This window comes from Anolis sagrei, chromosome X (assembly GCF_037176765.1).
Source record: "Anolis sagrei isolate rAnoSag1 chromosome X, rAnoSag1.mat, whole genome shotgun sequence".
NCBI lineage: Eukaryota > Metazoa > Chordata > Lepidosauria > Squamata > Dactyloidae > Anolis > Anolis sagrei.
Window position 1 is genome coordinate 100524934 of NC_090034.1, and position 19419 is coordinate 100544352.

The 19419-nt window shown below is 45.2% G+C and overlaps 1 protein-coding gene across 1 annotated transcript in view; it reads right to left on the reverse strand.

The window, feature by feature from the left end:
- Positions 1–854: 854 nt before the first annotated feature.
- LOC137094951 (cation channel sperm-associated auxiliary subunit gamma-like) overlaps positions 855–19419 on the reverse strand; it is an 87080-nt gene continuing 68515 nt past the window's right edge. The window contains exons 24-30 of the mRNA XM_067460963.1: positions 17679–17742; positions 16006–16104; positions 10068–10166; positions 9798–9890; positions 7969–8068; positions 3593–3719; positions 855–1577 (exon numbers count right to left, since the gene is read on the reverse strand). Coding sequence (XP_067317064.1) covers positions 1444–1577; positions 3593–3719; positions 7969–8068; positions 9798–9890; positions 10068–10166; positions 16006–16104; positions 17679–17742 — 716 coding nt within the window. The 3' untranslated portion in view covers positions 855–1443. The remainder of the gene's footprint in view (positions 1578–3592; positions 3720–7968; positions 8069–9797; positions 9891–10067; positions 10167–16005; positions 16105–17678; positions 17743–19419) is intronic.

The window sequence follows — 19419 nt, forward strand, 5'->3', positions numbered from 1 at the left end:
GAAGAACTTCCTAACTATGAGAGGTGTTCAGCAGTGGAACTCTCTGCCCCGCAGTGTGGTGGAGTCTCATTTGGAGGCTTTGAAACAGAGGCAGGATGGCAAACGGTCAGGGGTGCTTTGAATGTGATGTTCCTGCTTCTCAGCAGAATGGGATTGGACTGGGTGGCCTACAAGGCCTCTTTCTACTCTATGATTCTTTTTTTTCTTTGTTTTTGTCATGTCAGGAGTGTCCTGTTGTGAGAGAATTGGCCATCTGCAAGGACATTGCCCAGGGGGCGCCCGGATGATTTTGATGTTTTGCCATCCTTGTGGGAGGCTTCTCTCATGTCCCCGCATGAGGAGCTGGAGCTTATAGAGGGAGCTCATCCACCTCTCCCCGGATTCGAACCTGCGACCTGTCGGTCTTCAGTCCTGCCAACACAGGGCTTTAACCCACTGCGCCACCGGGGGCTCCTATGATTCTATGAACTCCCACAATGTATCGTGTTAGGATATCCCAGCTCTAAGTTCTATAGTTCCTAGAGATGCTCTTTCCCAAAACATATTCTGCAATCACTGAAATTTTTATTGAATTTGACAGTTTCTCAAATGACAGGCAAAGTAAATAAATACATAAATAAAACCTAGAAACAAAAGTTAGAGGAACACGTAGTTAAAAATACCACAGTTGAAAAGAAATCTGAATTCTTAACAAGAAACCTTTGGAAATGAGCTGGGAAGAAGATGTAAAGTTGTTTTTTTCCCATTCGGCCATAAACAGTATACACCGAGGCAGTTTTAAACCTCAAACCAGCTCAGGAATAGGAAATGCACAACCAGACACTTCATGAGGTAGATATAACATTGTTTTTTTTTAAAAAAAAAAATCTTACTCATTCAATCCTGTCTGGAATCATTCCGTGTCACAAGAAAATACCAAGGCAAGAAACTGAAATGCATGTAGTATTTTACTATTGATGACTCACACAAGTGTGAGTGGACCAGTAAATGGAACAGAAAGGGAAAGATACAGATTTCTTTTCTGGCCGTGGTTTAAAAACAGTGGATTTTATACCCTCCTAGATCAGGCATGGACAAACTTCGGCTCTCCAGGTGTTTTGGCTGTTAGGAATTGTGGGAGTGGAAGTCCAAAACACCTGGAGGGCCACAGTGTGCTCATGCTTGTCCTAGATAGTCTTATAATAATTTTACAGAGAATCAGTGGCTTCTGGAATACTTCCTATGACTCCTCTGCACGCTTCCTGCAACCTGCTCAGTGACGGTTTTATGCAGCTCAAGAATTCATAGGTGAACTCTTGGGGATTACTTTCAAGGACGCCATGGCCTTCCCCAAAGTCAGGATCCAACAGTCACCCAATCGCCACAATGCTGACAGTCACTTGATTAATCCAAGAAATCCTCTGCATCAGAGGCAGAGGAGTGCAGGAAATTAGCTGGCTGGCCTTAATGCTTCCCTGAGTGTTCCCGTGCACTTGATTTGGATGACGGTTGGGCCAAACTGCCTCGGATCGCTTCGGAAGCCATATGTTGCAGTGACGATTGGCTGGTGAACGATGAGGTGAAGGAGAGGGTGGATGCTGGCGGTAAAAGGAGACAGAGAAAGAAGGAATTTTGAAACACGTTCTGGAAATCGCTAACAAAAAAGGAGAGGAGAGGTTCAAGGTGCTGGTTCATACACTGTCATAGTATGGAATGGGACTGATAGTATAGAAAAGGAGATCCAGTTATGGCATCTACGTCTGCATGCATATCTCAGGACAGACTCTGCAGGAGTCTACCCTGTTCCATGCAGCAGTGGACAAGTCTACATAGGGACCACCAAATGCAGAATTGGCCAAACATGAATCAAGGAACATGAAAGGTACTGCAGACTCATTCAACCAGAAAAATCAGCCATAGCAGAGCACCTGATGAACCAACCTGGACACAGCATATTATTTGGGAACAAAGAAATGCTGGACCACTCTCACAACTACCATGCCAGACTATACAGAGAAGCCATGTGGACTGTCAAGATCCAGAAGCCTCAAGTAGAGCCAAACACAAGATAAAGAGTTCAAACACAGCTTTATTGTACAAAAATAGTCTTTTAAAGCACTTAACTTCAGTGCATAGAGTCAAAGTAGCAATTTGGCATCAAAAACGCAGTAATAGCAGTAACAAAAATATAACCCGGATTATAACGCTGTTTAATCCGGGTTAAACTCAAAGTTCAGAAATCTGCTTGAAAATTAGCACAGCACAAAAACAGTCAAAGAAGATGAAAAACAAAGTCCCAAAAATGATGAGATGTTCAAGCACAAAGTTAGTAGAGTTTAAAGTTCCAAAAGTCAAAAGCGAAAGTCAAACCGGTCTATGGTCAAGCTGTAGTAAAAGGTAAACACTGGAATGCAGGAATCTCAGGAAAGCAGGAACACAGGAAGCTGTAGCTCAAGGACCCAAGCTAGAGAGTTGGCAGTAACAAAGATTTATGTCCCATAAAGACACTTTGCCTTCTGCACAGTATCATTCAAACATAACCCACTTTTATCTTAGATCTCCTCATTAGAGGATGATGAGCTCCCCACCCTTTCTTCATCGCTCTCAGCTGCATCCAACCCCGCAGCTGAGCCCGAGTGCATATCCCTCCACCTCTGCCAGCGTCTGCTAAGACTTAGATCTTGCCAAGTGCTCCCCGGTTGACAATCCCCTGTGAACCCCTCAAATTCATCACTGGAGGTGGGTTGGTTACAAATGTCTCTAATCTGTTGAACACGGGTCCAATCCAGCTCCTCCTCCTCTCCCATATCACTCCCAGACCCATCACTCCTTTCAAACCCCATGAAATCCTCGTCCTCCGTAGGAGCACTAAGTATTTCCCGGATGCGCTTCCTCTGAAGCTCCTCATCGGACTCCAGATCGCGAGTAGCCCTCTCTACTCCCCTGCTCGCCTCCCCATCTCCCATTTCACAATCAGAGAAGCCCTCAAACGTCTCGGAATCACTTGGGGCGAATATTATTTCCCTAATGCGTTTCCGCTGTTGTTCCCCCTCTGACTCTTGCGCAGATCTCTTCTCCCTCCTACTAGTATTAGGAACGTTACCATCATGCTGAACTACAACATGGACAATTTCAATAGAAAGGAGAAAACCATGAAAAGGAACAAAATCTGGCTACTAGTATTTTAAAAAATTAAAATCATAACAGTAAATAAAGAACAACACTCAAAATTGGGATTTCCATAAAAGAAAAAATCAGGGCCAGCAAATCACCTCCCAACAAAGGATTCCCCCGGCAGTAAGAAGTCATACCTTGAAACTGCTTGGCCATTAAATCCTTATCAAGGTAGCCAATTGAAACATTCACAGCTATCTCGGACAGATAAGAGTTGTTTCTCCCACCCTGGACATTATTCCACAGATATATAAACTCCATTTTTCTAGTTTCCAACAAATTTCACAACCTCTGGGGATGCCTGCCATAGATGCAGATGAAATGCTAGGAGAGAATGCTTCTGGAACATGGCTATACATCTTGGAAAACTCACAACAACCCAAAACAAAGCATGTTTATCCTTTTCAATATCATTCAATGCATTGTTTTGACAACTCACTTGTCCGATAGGCCCATGCTTCTTCCATCCTCTTGATGAGTCCGTGGATGTAGCTCTTGCATGTGGGAGCCATGGTAAGGATTGATATGTATAGGATAAGCACACCTATGATGGCGCCCATCCATACCTGGGAGCAAAATAAGCCATTTGTAAAGGGAGGATGTTTGATTTGTTGTTGATCAGTTATGGCCATATGTAGGCAGACAGCACAAAAACTACGAGAGAGGAAATAGAGACTGCTTGATTGATCTTTTATCTTATAGAAATAATGAAGAAAGAGGAGAATGAGAAGAGAGGAAATACTCAGAATGGGGAATTTGATAAAACTAGCCCTCACTTTACTGCATTCACTGAGCTGGGATGAGCTTGTTCTAATCAGACTTGCCCACCTTCTGTCTTCACAATACCTTTTGGGGAATAACAACTCTCAAAGCAGAGGTGGCCAAAGGGCAGCTCTGAAGCCCTACACCAGGCTTCCAAGACAGAGCATGCTTCACTTCACTTTTGCAATTCCAAGGCTGAGTTACACTTGTACAGGCAGTCCCCGAGTTACAGATATCAGACTTACAAATGACTCATCGTTAAGGACAGAGGTGAGGCAACAGAAAGTGAGGGAAATCTACCCCTTGGGGGGAGAGAAATTCACTCCTAGAAGTGTTGTTTTCAAGGGTAAAAGGTGTCTCCACTGAAGTTTTATCCCTAATCCTCGTTTCCACAACAAACCAAATTTCAAAATTCATTGACCACAGGAACAAGGTGAAATGATATCTTCTGAACAGGGGCACAGACAGCAAAACAAACCCCACCAGGGAATCTTTTTTTTCCTTCCCCACAGTGCTCCCCTCCACCCGTCTCAAGCCACATTTCTTACATTTCATCTGTCCAAAATTTCATTTCTTCTTGTGACGGTAATTTTCCTTCCTTATTTTTTAATCCATTTACCACAAATTTTCCCCATACAGCATCAAAATCGCTTTGTTTCCATATACCTTTTTTAACCTTTAATATACATGTCAGTTTATCATTTATTGCTATTTTCCATGCTTCCTTATACCACTCCTCTATTTGTATATTCATTTCTTTTTTCCAATTCCTTGCTATGAGCAGTCTTGCTATAGTTAATAAATTTGTTATCGCTTCTTTATCTTCCTTTTTCAATTGCTTATTGGTATATAATGATAGTAAGGCTATACTAGGACTTTTGTCTATTTTCATATTCATTATAATTTCTATTTCTCTAAATACTTTCTCCCAAAAATTATTTACATATTTACATTGCCACCACATGTGTATATATGTTCCTGGTTCTTGACACCCTCTCCAACAATTTATTGAGTTATTTTTATTCATATATGCTATTCTTACCGGTGTTAAGTACCACTTCCATATTAACTTATAATAATTTTCTTTAACTCGTATCGATAATTTTTTTAAATGTCTTTGTCCCCATAACTGTTGCCACTCTGTTTCACTTATTTTTATCCCTAAATCCTCTTCCCAAATCTCCTTAAGGGTACACTTTTTTGTTTTTCCATCCTTCATTTCAATTAGTATCTTATAGATTTTGCTAATTATACCTCTCAAGTTTTCATGTTCTTCTACTGCCCTTCCCTTCTGTATTATTTGTTCGAATTGATTGAGTTGGCTTCCATTTCTATTTTTTTTCCAGTTCATTAACCATTGTTCTAATTGTATACAATGAAACCATGATAATTTTATTTCTTTAAACTCTTCCAACATCCTTTCCCTCTTCATTTCCACCTTCATCCAATCCCCTATTCTATCTAAATTTATTTCTCTTACCTTTTTATCCATTACTTTTTTAAAAAATTTTGGGAATTTCTTTTCCATCACTATTAGGGTTATAATTGATCCCTCCTTTATTAACCTCCCCTTATATTTATTCCATACTTTCAGTTTGTTACTCAACATTGGGTTTCTAATTTCCCTCAATTCTTTTCTAGTAAGCTGTTTAAAAAATATATTCCAAGTTTCATCTTCCACTTTTCCTGAATAATTACTAAGCCAATCTATTCCCTCTTTTTTAACCATTCCTTCTATAACCAAATTTAATCTACTTGCTTCATAATATTTTTTTATATTAGGTAGTGCTAGTCCACCCTCCTTTTGCGATCTATACCATAACTGTTTATTTAGTCTGTTTCTTTTACTTCCATTGCAGTACTTATTAATCATTTGTTGCCATCTAATTAGTTCTTCTTCTGTGATTTGAAGTGGTTTTAAAGATTTAAATGGTTTTAAAGTACTTACAAACCTAGAGGGCGCTGGTGTTTTGCTTCTATAGTGTTGCTAAAGTTCTAACAAAACTTTCAAAATTTTGTTGTAAATGGGACTTCCTTAGTTCTATCATAAAAATCGCCAATAATGAAATAATAATAAATTTTTGGAAGTTTTGGGAAATTTTCACCACCAGAACTTTAGCAACACTATAAAAGCAAAGCACCAGTGCCCCCTAGTTTTGTAAGTACTTTAGAACAATTTAGAACTATGTATTGCCCATGCCTAGTGTTTGTGTATGTATGTATGTGTGTGTGTGTGTATGAGAGAGACTAGAATTACAATTTAAAATGGACCTCTTCTGGCTTACAAACCAATTCCTCTTAAGAACAAACTTACAGGATCTTGTTCGTAACTTGAGGACCGCCTGTACAAGGTATACCTTTTAGGATTTCCTTGAGAGTCTGCCTGGGAGATGAGAGTCCAGATCCCCATCTGGTCATGGAAGCACACTGGGTGTCATTGGGTGATTCACATTCTCTCAGCTTCAGAGGGAGTCCAGGGCAAACCTCCTCTGAAGAAAACCCTTAGAGAAGGTCGGAGTTCAATGTATTGTCGAAGGCTTTCATGGCTGGAATCACTGGGTTGTTGCAGGTTTTTCCGGGCTATATGGCAATGTTCTAGAGGCATTTTCTCCTGACGTTTCGCCTGCATCTATGGCAAGCATCCTCAGAGGTAGTGAGGACTGTTGGAACTAGGAAAATGGGTTTATATATCTGTGGAGTGACCAGGGTGGGACAAAGGACTCTTGTCTGTTGGAGCTGGATGTGAATGTTTCAACTGACCACCTTCATTAGCATTTGATAGCCTGGCAGTGCCTGGGGCAATCTTTTGTTGAGAGGTGATTAGATGTGCCTGATTGTTTCCTCTCTGTTGTTTTGCTGTTGTAATTTTAGAGTTTTTTAATACTGGTAGCCAGATTTTGTTCATTTTCATGGTTTCCTCCTTTCTGTTGAAATTGTCCACATGCTTGTGGATTTCAATGGCTTCTCTGTGTAGTCTGACATGGTGGTTGTGAGAGTGGTCCAGCATTTCTGTGTTCTCAAATAATATGCTGTGTCCAGGTTGGTTCATCAGGTGCTCTGCTATGGCTGACTTCTCTGATTGAAGTAGTCTGCAGTGCCTTCTATGTTCCTTGATTCATGTTTGGAAAATGCTGCTGCGTTTGGTGGTCCCTATGTAGACTTGTCCACAGCTGCATGGTATATGGTAGACTCCTGCAGAGGTGAGAGGATCCCTCTTGTCCTTTGCTGAACGTAGCATTTGTTGGATTTTCTTGGTGGGTCTGTAGATAGCTTGTATGTTGTGTTTCCTCATCAGCTTCCCTATGCGGTCAGTGGTTCCCTTGATGTATGGCAAGAACACTTTTCCTCTGGGTGGATCTTCATCTTGACTCTTGTGGCTTGTTCTTGGTCTTGCAGCTCTTCTGATGTCTGAGGTGGAGTATCCATTGGCCTGTAGAGCCCAGTTTAAGTGGTTCAGTTCATTTTCGAGGAGGTGAGCTTTGCAGGTTCTTTTTGCACGGTCTGCCAAGGCTTTAATGGTGCTTCTTTTTGACTTGGGTGATGGTTGGAGTTTTTATGTAGATATCTATCTGTGTGTGCGTGTTTTCTGTAAACAGTGTGACCCAATTGTTGATCTGGTTTTTGGATGACTAGGACATCAAATGCTAATCAAGGTGGTCAGCTGAAACATTCACACCTAGCTCCAACAGACAAGAGTCCTTTGTCCCACCCTGGTCATTCCACAGATATATAAACCCATTTTCCTAGTTCCAACAGACCTCATTACCTCTGAGGATGCTTGCCATAGATGCAGGCGAAACGTCAGGAGAGAATGCCTCTAGAACATGGCCATATAGCCCGAAAAAACCTACTACAACAACCGAAGGTCGGAGTTGTTTTGAAAGCAAGTTAACATCACAAACGAGAAGGCACGGCCTATATATACATTAACTTCTCGCTTTTGCAAAGCTAGGAAACTCTAGAGAGAATGAACTGCTACTGGTGGAGCCATGGCAAGCACATCGAATGCTAGAGAATAAATGCCAAGAGGCATGGAGGCCCAGCAGTTGTTACCTCCAAGAGAAAGAGGGCTCTGGTATAGCTAAGGCGCAGGCCGTGAACGTGGATGATGAACTCCAAGGCGTAATCACAATAAGTGGTTTGGTCCACTCCCCTGCGGAAACAAAAAGGAGAGAAGGAGGTTGGTTGCTGAGAAAGAAGATCCTCTTTTGTCAGGAATATTAAAGATCAACTGGGTATTTTTGATGGCAAAAGTGTGAGTCAAGCACTGAAAGAGTTAGTAGGCCGAAGCCTGTTAGTGGGCCAAAGCGAGCGTCGCCCTGAGGAGAGGGAGTAGGCTGAAGCCTGTTAGTGTCAGTTTGCCTCAGTGAGGGAAATGGTCATTCTGTGACAAAGTGTGAGGCAAGCACTGAAAGAGTTAGTAGGCCGAAGCCTGTTAGAGTTAGTGGGCCAAAGCGAGCGTCGACCTGAGGAGAGGGAGTAGGCCGAAGCCTGTTAGAGTTAGTGTGCCAAAGCGAGCGTCGCCCTGAGGAGAGAGAGTAGGCCAAAGCCTGTTAGTGTCAGTTTGTCTCAGTGAGGGAAATGGTCACTCTGTGACAAAGTGTGAGGCAAGCACTGAAAGAGTTAGTAGGCCGAAGCCTGTTAGAGTTAGTAGGCCAAAGCTAGCATCGCTCTGAGGAGAGAGAGTAGGCCAAAGCCTGTTAGTGTCAGTTTGCCTCAGTGAGAGAAATGGTCAAGCTGTGACAAAGTGTGAGGCAAGCACTGAAAGGGTTAGTAGGCCGAAGCCTGTTAGACTTAATGTGCCAAAGCGAGCGTCGCCCTGAGGAGAGAGAGTAGGCCAAAGCCTGTTAGTGTCAGTTTGTCTCAGTGAGGGAAATGGTCACTCTGTGACAAAGTGTGAGGCAGGCACTGAAAAAGTTAGTAAGCCAAAGCCTGTTAGAGTTAGTGGGCCAAAGCTAGCTTCGCCCTGTGGAGAGGGAGTAGGCCGAAGCCTGTTAAATATTAGTTTGCCTCAGTGAGGGAAATGGTCAGTCTGTGCGAAGTAAATGTCTATATGAGAGAAGCCTTGTGTGAGGGAGCTCCAGTGTATAAGGGCTGCTGTCTATATAAAGCTACGATGTATTTGTTTGTTTGTGTTGTGGAAACCTTGTTACTGTAAATAGTACAACTATATTATTTTACCGCAAAGAAAAGCCTCCTATGGAAGAGACAACATTGGTCTGAGCGTTTTTGTTCTCTTTACCACTTTGGGCTCCTGGAGCTGGGTCAATCTGCTGCCAATGAGTTGCTCAGCTGTACATTTATGATTAGGGTCTTTTGCCATTAAGGCCACTCGCCTGACATCTTTCATTTCCCTCCCTCGCATTACCAAAATGAGGGTTCAAATCCCCGTTCAGCCACAGAATCACACTGGGTGATCCTGGGCAAGTCACATTCTCTCAGCCTCCATGGATGGCAATGGGAAGTGCCGCTGAAGATCAACCTGAGACTCCTGAGCCTGATGGGTTCACTGATGATTTAGAGGATGATAAAGGTAAAGGTAAAGGTTTCCCCCTTGACATTAAGTCTAGTCGTGTCCAACTCTGGGGGCTGGTGCTCATCTCCATTTCTAAGCCAAAGAGCCAGTGTTGTCTGTAGACACCTCCATGGTCATGTGGCTGGCATGACTGCATGGAGCACCGTTACCTTCACACCAAAGCAGTACCTACTGACCTATTCACATTTGCATGTTTTCGAACTGCAACCGCTGACCTTCCGGTCAGCAAGTTCAGCAGCTTAGTGGTTTAACCCACTTCATGACTGGGGGCTCCTAAGCATAATAAATTAAGATATAAAGGCACAGAGTTTTAAACTAAGATAAACTGGAAAGTGAACAGTTATACCTGTTTGAAACCTTCATCACAAAGAAGTACTCCGGAGCAGAGGCATCATTGGGAACAATGTCGTGACAGGGAGAATTCTTCTGGCAGACCCACCTTTGAGAGAAAGAAGGTTCATTTCGCATTTCAGAGTTGAGTCCAGGAGAGCTTTTTAGATAATATCTTGTAGGAAAGGAGGCCGAACAGGGAAGGAAGGGAAACATTGAAATCAAGGGGGATTGCCTCTTTTATTCAGGATGGAAATCAGAATAAATAATACTCGGTGAGCCTTACAGTATCCCAGAGCTGTCCTGAGAGAAGACATTGAAACCTTCGGCATCGGTGTTGTTATCTTCACCATCAGCCCTCAGCCAGATGAGACTGTTTGTTATGCTAGGAAAAGAAAATGAAAACAACCCAAGTTGGAAATTGGGCGTCGTTGGGAATCCTGCAGCCCTCCTGATGTTGCTGGACTACAACAACAGCCTAATCCACGGAGAAGAATGCTAGGCGCTCAAGTCCAATACTTTCAAGAGGAAGGGATGTTTGAAACCTCTCCAATCCTGAAATTAACACTGTAGGTTGGGGCAGAACCACTATATCGCTGTGTCTAATTTCCGATCCAGAGATGATCCAGTGGGATATCTTGACTGATGATGTAAACCACTGCTAAGAAACAGGCCACTGTCCATCCATCGAGGAAGCAAGTTTATGTTAGAGGCCAAACATAAACTTGCTTCCTCGATGGATGGACAGTGGCCTGTTTCTTAGCAGTGGTTTATGTTAGAGGCCAAACCCCCTCGATGGACTGTCACCTTGTCGTGGTGAGGGGGCTTGCGTGTTCCGATGAACCTGTGGGCACAACAACTGGAGTCGTGCACTCCCAGGAGTGGCCGCGGGGGAGGTCCCAGACCAAGCACAGTCCGAAGACCCAAAGACCTCAACGGCGGAGCAGGCGGAGGATAACATGGCACATGTTACAACGGCTGCGAAGGCGGAAGAAGGCTGCAACAGACTGAGAAGCCATGGTCATTGTGTTAAACTACATCACCAGTGGAACCTCATCTGTGAAGACTGTGTGTTGTTCAGCTGTGCACTGACCTCCACACATTAAAAAAACCCACGCACAGGCGTCTTCCAAAGAAAATAAAAACCAACCAACCAAAGTCCCATGGCGATCAGCGAGTGGCGACGGGGGCAGGACTGTGAAATCTGGAAGCCCCTAGTCACAGACTGGCACATGGGCGGTGGGTACGGACTCAGTCGTTCTACCTCAAGGTCCGAGGCAGTTGAGTAGTTCGGCAGCTGTATTCGCGACTGAGCAGCCCTTTTAAGGACCCACTCTGCTCACCCCACATGGGGAGGGGGCTAGAAAAGGTGCCCTAAACATAGTCTGCCTCACTTATCCCTGACTGGACTGCCGCGTCCAGTGGGGTCACCATCCTGCGGCCAAAAAAGAAAAATGAACTTCGGTACGTGGAACGTACGGACACTGATGGACAACAGTGACAGTGAACGCCCCGAACGCAGAACTGCCATCATCGCAAGGGAGCTGGGACGCTTCAACATCGACATAGCAGCCCTTCAGGAGACCCGGAGAGCAGGAGAGGGACAGCTGAAGGAAGAAAAAGGAGGCTACACCTTCTTCTGGAAGGGACTGCCCAAAGAAGACCAAAGAATGCATGGAGTTGGCTTCGCTATAAGAAATGATCTGATGAAACATCTGTCCGAAGCACCCACTGGCATCAACGAACGACTCTCCACCCTCCGAGTTGATCTTGCCAAAAACCAACGGGCAACCATCATAAGTGCCTATGCACCAACACTAGACGCTGACGAAGACATCAAGGAGAAATTCTACTGTCAGCTGGACACCGTCCTATCGGGGATACCTAAGGAGGACAAAATCATTCTCCTGGGGGACTTCAATGCAAGAGTCGGGCGAGACTTCGACCTGTGGCCAGGCACCATAGGAAAAGACGGGGTTGGAAACAGCAACTCGAATGGCATCCTGCTTCTCACCAAATGTGCGGAGCACAACCTTGTCATCACCAACACGCTCTTCCGCCAGAAAAACAAGTTCAAGACATCATGGAAGCACCCCCGGTCAAAGCACTGGCACCTCTTAGACTATGTAATCACACGTGCCAGAGACCGCCGTGACGTACTCCTCACAAGAGCCATGACAGGTGCTGACGACTGCTGGACCGACCACAGGCTAATCCGATCCACAATGGCTATCAAGATCGCCCCCAAGCGCAGACTCCAAGGAAGAAAGACAAGGCGCAAAATGAACACCCAAGCCCTTCAGGAGCCCTCCAGGCGAGCCCATCTCCAAACAGCACTCAAGGACCATCTACCCACAGAACACCCCGAAAATGTTGAGGAACATTGGAACAAACTGAAGACCTCCATCATCCAAGCCTGCGAAGAAACTATTGGATACCAAGCCAAGAAACATCAAGACTGGTTTGACGAAAATGACATCGAGATCCAACAGCTAATCGACAAGAAAAGGAAAGCCTTCCAAACATGGCAGAGAGACATCAACTGTGCTGCTAAGAAAAAGATCTACGCCAGTGCAAAAGCTGAGGTCCAAAGAAGGACAAGAGAACTCAAGAACATCTGGTGGACAAAGAAGGCTGAAGAAATCCAACACCTGGCAGATACCCATAATGCTCAAGGATTTTTCAAAGCCACAAAGGTCATCTATGGGCCAAGAAACCATGGCATACAGCCTCTACGCTCATCAGACGGAACCAAACTCCTGAAGGACCAAAAGTCAATTGCACTACGTTGGAAAGAACACTACCAAAGCCTCCTAAACCGCAGCTCCAGTGTGGCCGAAGAGGTCCTCTCACAAATCCCGCAACAACAAACCAGGGATGAGCTTGCAGCACTGCCTAGTTTGGAAGAAGTCAGCAATGCCATCAGCCAACAAAAGAACAACAAAGCCAGCGGACCGGATGGGATCCCTGCTGAAATCTTTAAAGAGGGAGGACCTGCGCTGACACACCAACTCCACCAGCTCATAGAAAAAGTGTGGGTGACCGAGAAAATCCCAGCAGACTTCAAGGATGCCACCATCATCACCCTCTTCAAAAAAGGGGAAAGAACAGACTGCGGAAACTATCGAGGTATCTCCCTTTTAACCTCTGCTGGAAAAATCCTCGCAAGAATCCTTGCAAACCGCCTTCTGCCCCTCTCAGAAGACACCCTCCCAGAATCCCAGAACGGCTTCCGCCCCTCCAGAGGAACTGTGGACATGATCTTCACTGCACGACAGCTCCAAGAAAAATGCAGGGAACAAAACCAACCTCTGTACATGGCATTCATCGACCTTGCAAAGGCATTCGACACAGTGAATCGCAGCGCTCTCTGGACCATCCTCCACAAAATCGGGTGCCCAAGCAAATTTGTGAACATCCTGCGGCTCCTCCATGACGACATGATGGCAACAGTCTTGGACAGCAGTGGCTCCCAAAGCGACCCATTTAAGGTAGAATCGAGTGTCAAACAGGGATGTGTTATTGCCCCAACTTTATTCTCCATCTTCATCGCCATGATACTTCACCTTGTTGATGGGAAGCTTCCCACCGGAGTGGAAATCATCTATCGGACAGACGGCAAGCTATTTAACCTCAGCAGACTGAAAGCCAAAACCAAGGTCACAACAACAGCTGTTATAGAACTCCAGTATGCTGATGACAATGTCGTCTGTGCGCATTCAGAAGAAGATCTACAAGCCACTCTCAACACCTTTGCAGAAGCATACACAAAGCTTGGCCTGTCACTGAACATCGAGAAAACCAAAGTGCTGTTCCAGCAGTCACCAGCCATCCCCTCTCCAATGCCAGAGATACAGCTTAATGGTGTAACATTAGAAAATGTCGACCATTTCCGCTACCTTGGCAGCCACCTCTCCACCAAAGTCAGCATCGACGCCGAAATACAACACCGCCTGAGCTCTGCAAGTGCAGCATTTTCCCGAATGAAGCAGAGAGTGTTTGGGGACCGGGACATCCGTAGGGATACTAAGGTGCTTGTCTATAAAGCTATTGTCCTCCCAACCCTGCTATATGCCTGTGAGACATGGACTGTCTACAGACGTCACATGCAGCTCCTGGAACGATTCCATCAGCGCTGCCTCCGGAAAATCCTGCAAATCTCCTGGGAAGACAAGCGGACAAACGTCAGCGTGCTGGAGGAAGCAAAGACCACCAGCATTGAAGCGATGGTCCTCCAACATCAACTCCGCTGGACAGGCCACGTTGTCCGGATGCCTGACCACCGTCTCCCAAAGCAGTTGCTGTACTCCGAACTCAAGAACGGAAAACGGAATGTTGGTGGACAGGAAAAGAGATTTAAAGATGGGCTCAAAGCCAACCTTAAAAACTCTGGCATAGACACTGAGAACTGGGAGGCCCTGGCCCTTGAGCGCTCCAGCTGGAGGTCAGCTGTGACCAGCAGTGCTGCAGATTTCGAGGAGGCACGAGTGGAGGGTGAAAGAGTGAAACGTGCCAGGAGGAAGGCGCGTCAAGCCAACCCCGACCGGGACCGCCTTCCACCTGGAAACCAATGCCCTCACTGCGGAAGAAGATGCAGAGCAAGAATAGGGCTCCACAGCCACATGCGGACCCACAAGGAAACCCATGATGGAAGACCATCTTACTCGTCCAACGAGGGATCGCCTAAGTAAGTAAGTAAGTAAGAGGCCAAACCAGGCCTGAAGCTGGATTGAACTGGAGTTTAGGAAACCTCCAAGACCACTTCAAGTCAAACTGTTCCCCTTCCTAAGATACTTCCGAGACTTTGATTAGAAATTTCATTAATACATTAAATCAGTGGTTCCCAACCTTTTTTGACCAGGGACTTGACCAGGTACCCCCTGAACAGGGACCACTCTCCAACATTAGTACCAAAAGGGTTACTAATCAGTTTTTGATCAACTTTAGATTCGGTTTGATTATTATTTGGGGTACTGATGCAGAAGATTGCATTGGCTAGACCACATCAGCTCTAGTTTCTGATACAGAACATCTGCCATCCGGTAGTCGCCATCTGCTCGCCCACAGAAAAAACATATTTAACAATCTAGTTGATGTGGTAGTAGTAATCTTTCATGGGTAGTCAGCCTCTCCCCTCCTGACATCCCTGTTGCCTCGGCACTAGAAGAGGGGTCCACAAGACCAGTTGCTCTTGTTGCCATGTGGTTTCAAGGTAACGATGTAGCAATGGTGAGGCTGTGGACCAGATTTTCGTTCTTGGCGGTCCATGGACCACAGGTTAGGAACTACTGCATTAAATGGTCTCACTTCTGCTTAGTCCTCCAAGATAGGCAACAGAGATCCCTCTAACAGTTTGAGGGATTGTGACCTTGCCCTCTGTTTAAAAAGTTTGAGGCCCCCTGGTCTAGAGTAAGGATTTCCCTTCAACTATGTTTCCTGTATGACAGTTGGAATATATCTAATTTCTTCTCTCCTCTCTGTTTCTGCTCTCATTCTGATTCTTTAAAATGGATAGTTTTCTACTGCAAATTTTTTTGAATCTGACTTCTGCCTTCTGACACTGTAGTATGGACAGAATGTGCTGTGTGCTTTGAGATCTCTCCTTGTGTGTGTGGAGAGATAACGTGATTGAGTTTTCCCCCTCCATTGAAACCTTAGAAGAGATGGGTGTTAGAATAGCTCAGACTCAGTTCTTGATTATTAAGAAATATAATTATTTGTTATTATTGTAAATAAACTTTCTGTGATTGTTTTTTAAAGATTGGATACTGCATGTTTGCCTCCTAAGCTCTGAATTCTTTACAGCCACATCACACGGCACTTCACGCTCCGTATGTTGCGAGCTGATGCTTAACTTTATGTGCCCAGTTTGTTTTTGGATGTTCTGCTTTATATTTTAGGGTAGTTTTCCCTAACACAACTCTCTCCAACATCCATCCCTCATCAGGGAGAACACCATTTTTATACATCTCCCATTACATCAGCCTCCACACTCTGATTACAGAGACACAGAAATTTTACATGTAGTTAAAAATGCCAGGTATTTTACAAATCCTGACACATACAACTCCCAGCATCCCCTCTCACTGGCCAAGTTGGTTTGGGCTAGTGAGAGCCTGAATCCAACAATGACCTGAATGACCACAAGACCCACCAACTGCTGCTTGGGAATCAACTACTGCAGAAATGGCAGAAGAGTGTGAGAGACCATGCATTGTATGCACCTGCCAATCATGGTGTTGTAGCGCGGAAGGTCCTCCTCTTTGAAGTATTCAATGTTATCGACTGAAAAAGCTCCCCCACCAATGACTGTGAAGATATAGCTGTCATGAAAAAATGGGAAGAAAAAGAAAATGAGTCTGCATGCAAAGGCTTTAACTCAGTGTTTCTCAACCTGAGGGTCGGGACCCCTGGGGAGTCAAGAAGGGGTTTCAGAGGGGTTGCCAAAGACCACCAAAAACACATTATTTCTGATCATCTTAGGAACCCCCTTGGCGGAGAAGGCTGAAGATCTCTCCACCTGTCTTTCTCTTCCTTTTTGGAAACAGGCGGCAAATCCTCCCACCAACCCCCCCCCCCCCTTCTGCTGTGATTGTAGGTGAACTATACATCCCAGCAACTACAACTCCCAAATGTCAAGGTCTATTTTCTCCAAACTCCACCAGGGTTCACATTTGGGCATATTGAGTATTTGTACCAAGTTTGGTCCAGATCCATCACTGTTTGAGTCCACGGTGCTCTCTGGATGTAGGTGAACTATAACTCCAATACTCAAGATCAATGCCCACCAAACCCTTCAAATATTTTCTGATGCTCATGGGAGTTCTGCGCACCAACTTTGGTTCCATTCCATGTTTGGCAGAGTTCAAAATACTCTTTGATTGGAGGTGAACTATAATTCCCAGCAACTACAACTCCCAAATGAGAAAACCAATCTCCCTCAACCCCACTAGTATTCAAATGTGGGTGTATCGGGTATTTGTGTCAAAGGTGGTCCAGTGAATGAAAATACATCATGCATATCAGATAATTACATTGCGATTCATAACAGTAGCAAAATTACCGTTATGAAGTAGCAACGAAAATAATTTTATGGTTGGGGGTCACCACAACATGAAGAATTATATTAAAGGGTACCAACATTAGGAAGGTTGAGAAGCACTGCTTTAACTATTCCAAAGCCTTTTGAACACTTAGGACAAAATCTTCACTCCTTTTTCCTGGAGTTACCTAGCCTGCACTTTCGTGCAAGGATGGTGGTATTAGAGGAAAAACTGGATGTTGCTGAGCGAAGGAGAATGAATTTGACAGAGAGGGCTATGAAGGAGGAGGAGGAGGAGGAAGATGATAATTTGTATCTTTTTTTCTCTGGGGATTAAGAATGCTGCACATATTGAGGAGGCTTATATTTGCAGAGCTAGCAGGAGAAGCTTATGTTTGATGCAGGGAACACAACAGAACATATATGCCACAAAAAGGCCACAGTCCCAATCCAAAATTGTGGCAAAGAGAAAGGAGTATGATCAACCAATAAACAGAAGGCAGCTGGGCATGAATGCTTTTGAAACCTCAATACCTACTGGGAAGGACAACATTCTGCCTCCTTCTCTCCTCCTCCTCCTCCTCAGTTAACTCAGTACAAACAACTTTTGCATTTTGAACTCATTCTGCAGCAATTGTAGTTAAGGGAGTAACTGTGAGGAAGCGAGAGGAACCTGGACATTTTTAAGGAAGCTGAAAATGTGGCGCAACAAAGGATTAGCCAGGAGTGTCCCTGTCCAAGTGCATTGGGTTTGGACCCAGGTGCCTCCGCCTTGTTCCAAAGAACTTGAACGAAGGGCTTGAGAATGTATTCATCCCGACTCAACATTTCCACAAAGCTGTGCTGAGGCCTCACCTTCCATTGAAACGCCCCGAGTGCCCTGTCACCATGTCTTGGATCAAGAAGAAAGGGTAAAACACTGCCAAGAAAGAAAAGAAAGAAGAGTGTCAAATATGCTGAATGCTTGGAATGGTTCCAGGTGGAGCAGGCTAAATTATAAGTTGCTTACCTGTAACTGTAGTTTCCTGAGTAGAATCCTGTGAATACGCACATATGGTAACCTTGCACCTGTGCAGTTCAGCGATCGGAACCTTCTAGAAAGTAAAATGACCATTTAGACTCCCTCTGGCCACGCCCCCCTCCCTCATCCTATATATAGCCCGGGGCAGTGGCCGTTACTCAATTCTCTTCCGCTAGAAAGCAGTAGAGATGGCATGACCTTCAAGGGGAGGAGGGCGGGTGATGTGCGTATTCACAGGATTCTACTCAGGAAACTACAGTTACAGGTAAGCAACTTATAATTTCCTGTCGTAAATCCTGTGAATCGCACATATGGTAGATTAGCGAGCAACTGACCGTGGATGGTGGGAGTCATGCCACAGCCAAAAACAGGACCGCTCTGCCGAATTCCGTGTCCTTCCTGGAAACCACATCCAGCTTATAATGGGTCACGAACGACAGTGGTGACGACCAGATAGCTGCTCGGCAAATAGCATCCAACGGAACACCCTTCAGGAAAGCCGCTGACGTGGACACCGACCTCGTGGAATGGCCCTTGACCTGTTGAGGCAAATCTTTCCCGGCTAAACGGTAACACAGCCGGATTAGAGATACAATCCACCCAGATAGCCTCTGGGAGGACAGTTGCATACCTTGTGTGTCTTTACGCTATTTCACAAATAGCCTAGGGGTTTGTCGAAAGGAGGACGTCCTATCTACATAAAACGCCAGAGCCCTACGGACATCTAAGAGATGCAAACTCTTCTCAACAGGTGATGTGGGATTCTGATAGAATGCCGGAAGTACTACGTCCTGGGACATATGGAATCACGAAGATACTTTAGGCAAGAAGGCAACATCTGTGCCAAGCACAGCTTTATCCCTGTGAAATCTCAGGTACGGGGGATCTACTCTCAATGCATTCAGTTCGCTAGCCCGGCGTGCTGAGGTGATAGCCACCAGAAACACCGTTTTCCAGGAGAGATAAGAAAGGTCTATAGTTGCCATAGGCTCGAAGGGAGGTTTTACTAGCCTTGACAGAATGATGTCCAAGCTCCAACCTGGGGGTACTGGAGCTACAGACGGCCTTACGTTAGCTACGCCCCTCATGAATGTCTTAACCATTGGATCTGTGAAACAGGAGGGGTACCCTCGTTTCCTCCTATACCACGATATCGCACCTAGGTAACACTTGAGGGAGGAGTGTGATAGGCCCGCCTCTAACAGAGAAACTAAAAACTCTAACACAACAGAAATGGAGGATTCCATCGGATCCAGCTGTCTCCCTTTACAATACTTGGAGTAACGTGTCCATTTATAGATGTAAGAGCGTCGTGTGGCGTTCTATGCGCCGCCTCAATAAACTTCAATACAGACTGTGGCAGTTTAGAGAAAGCTGCTAGTGTTCCGGGAGGACCCGCCATGTGGTCAATTTCAACTTGTCCACCTTTGGGTGCAAAACCTGACCCTCCTGTGTGGTCAGAAGGTCCGTCCTGCACGGTAGGCGGACGAACGCCCCTCTGGCCATCTGGTGGAGAAGAGAAAACCACGGCTGTCGTGGCCACCACGGCGAATCTTTGCTATGACCCTCATCAGG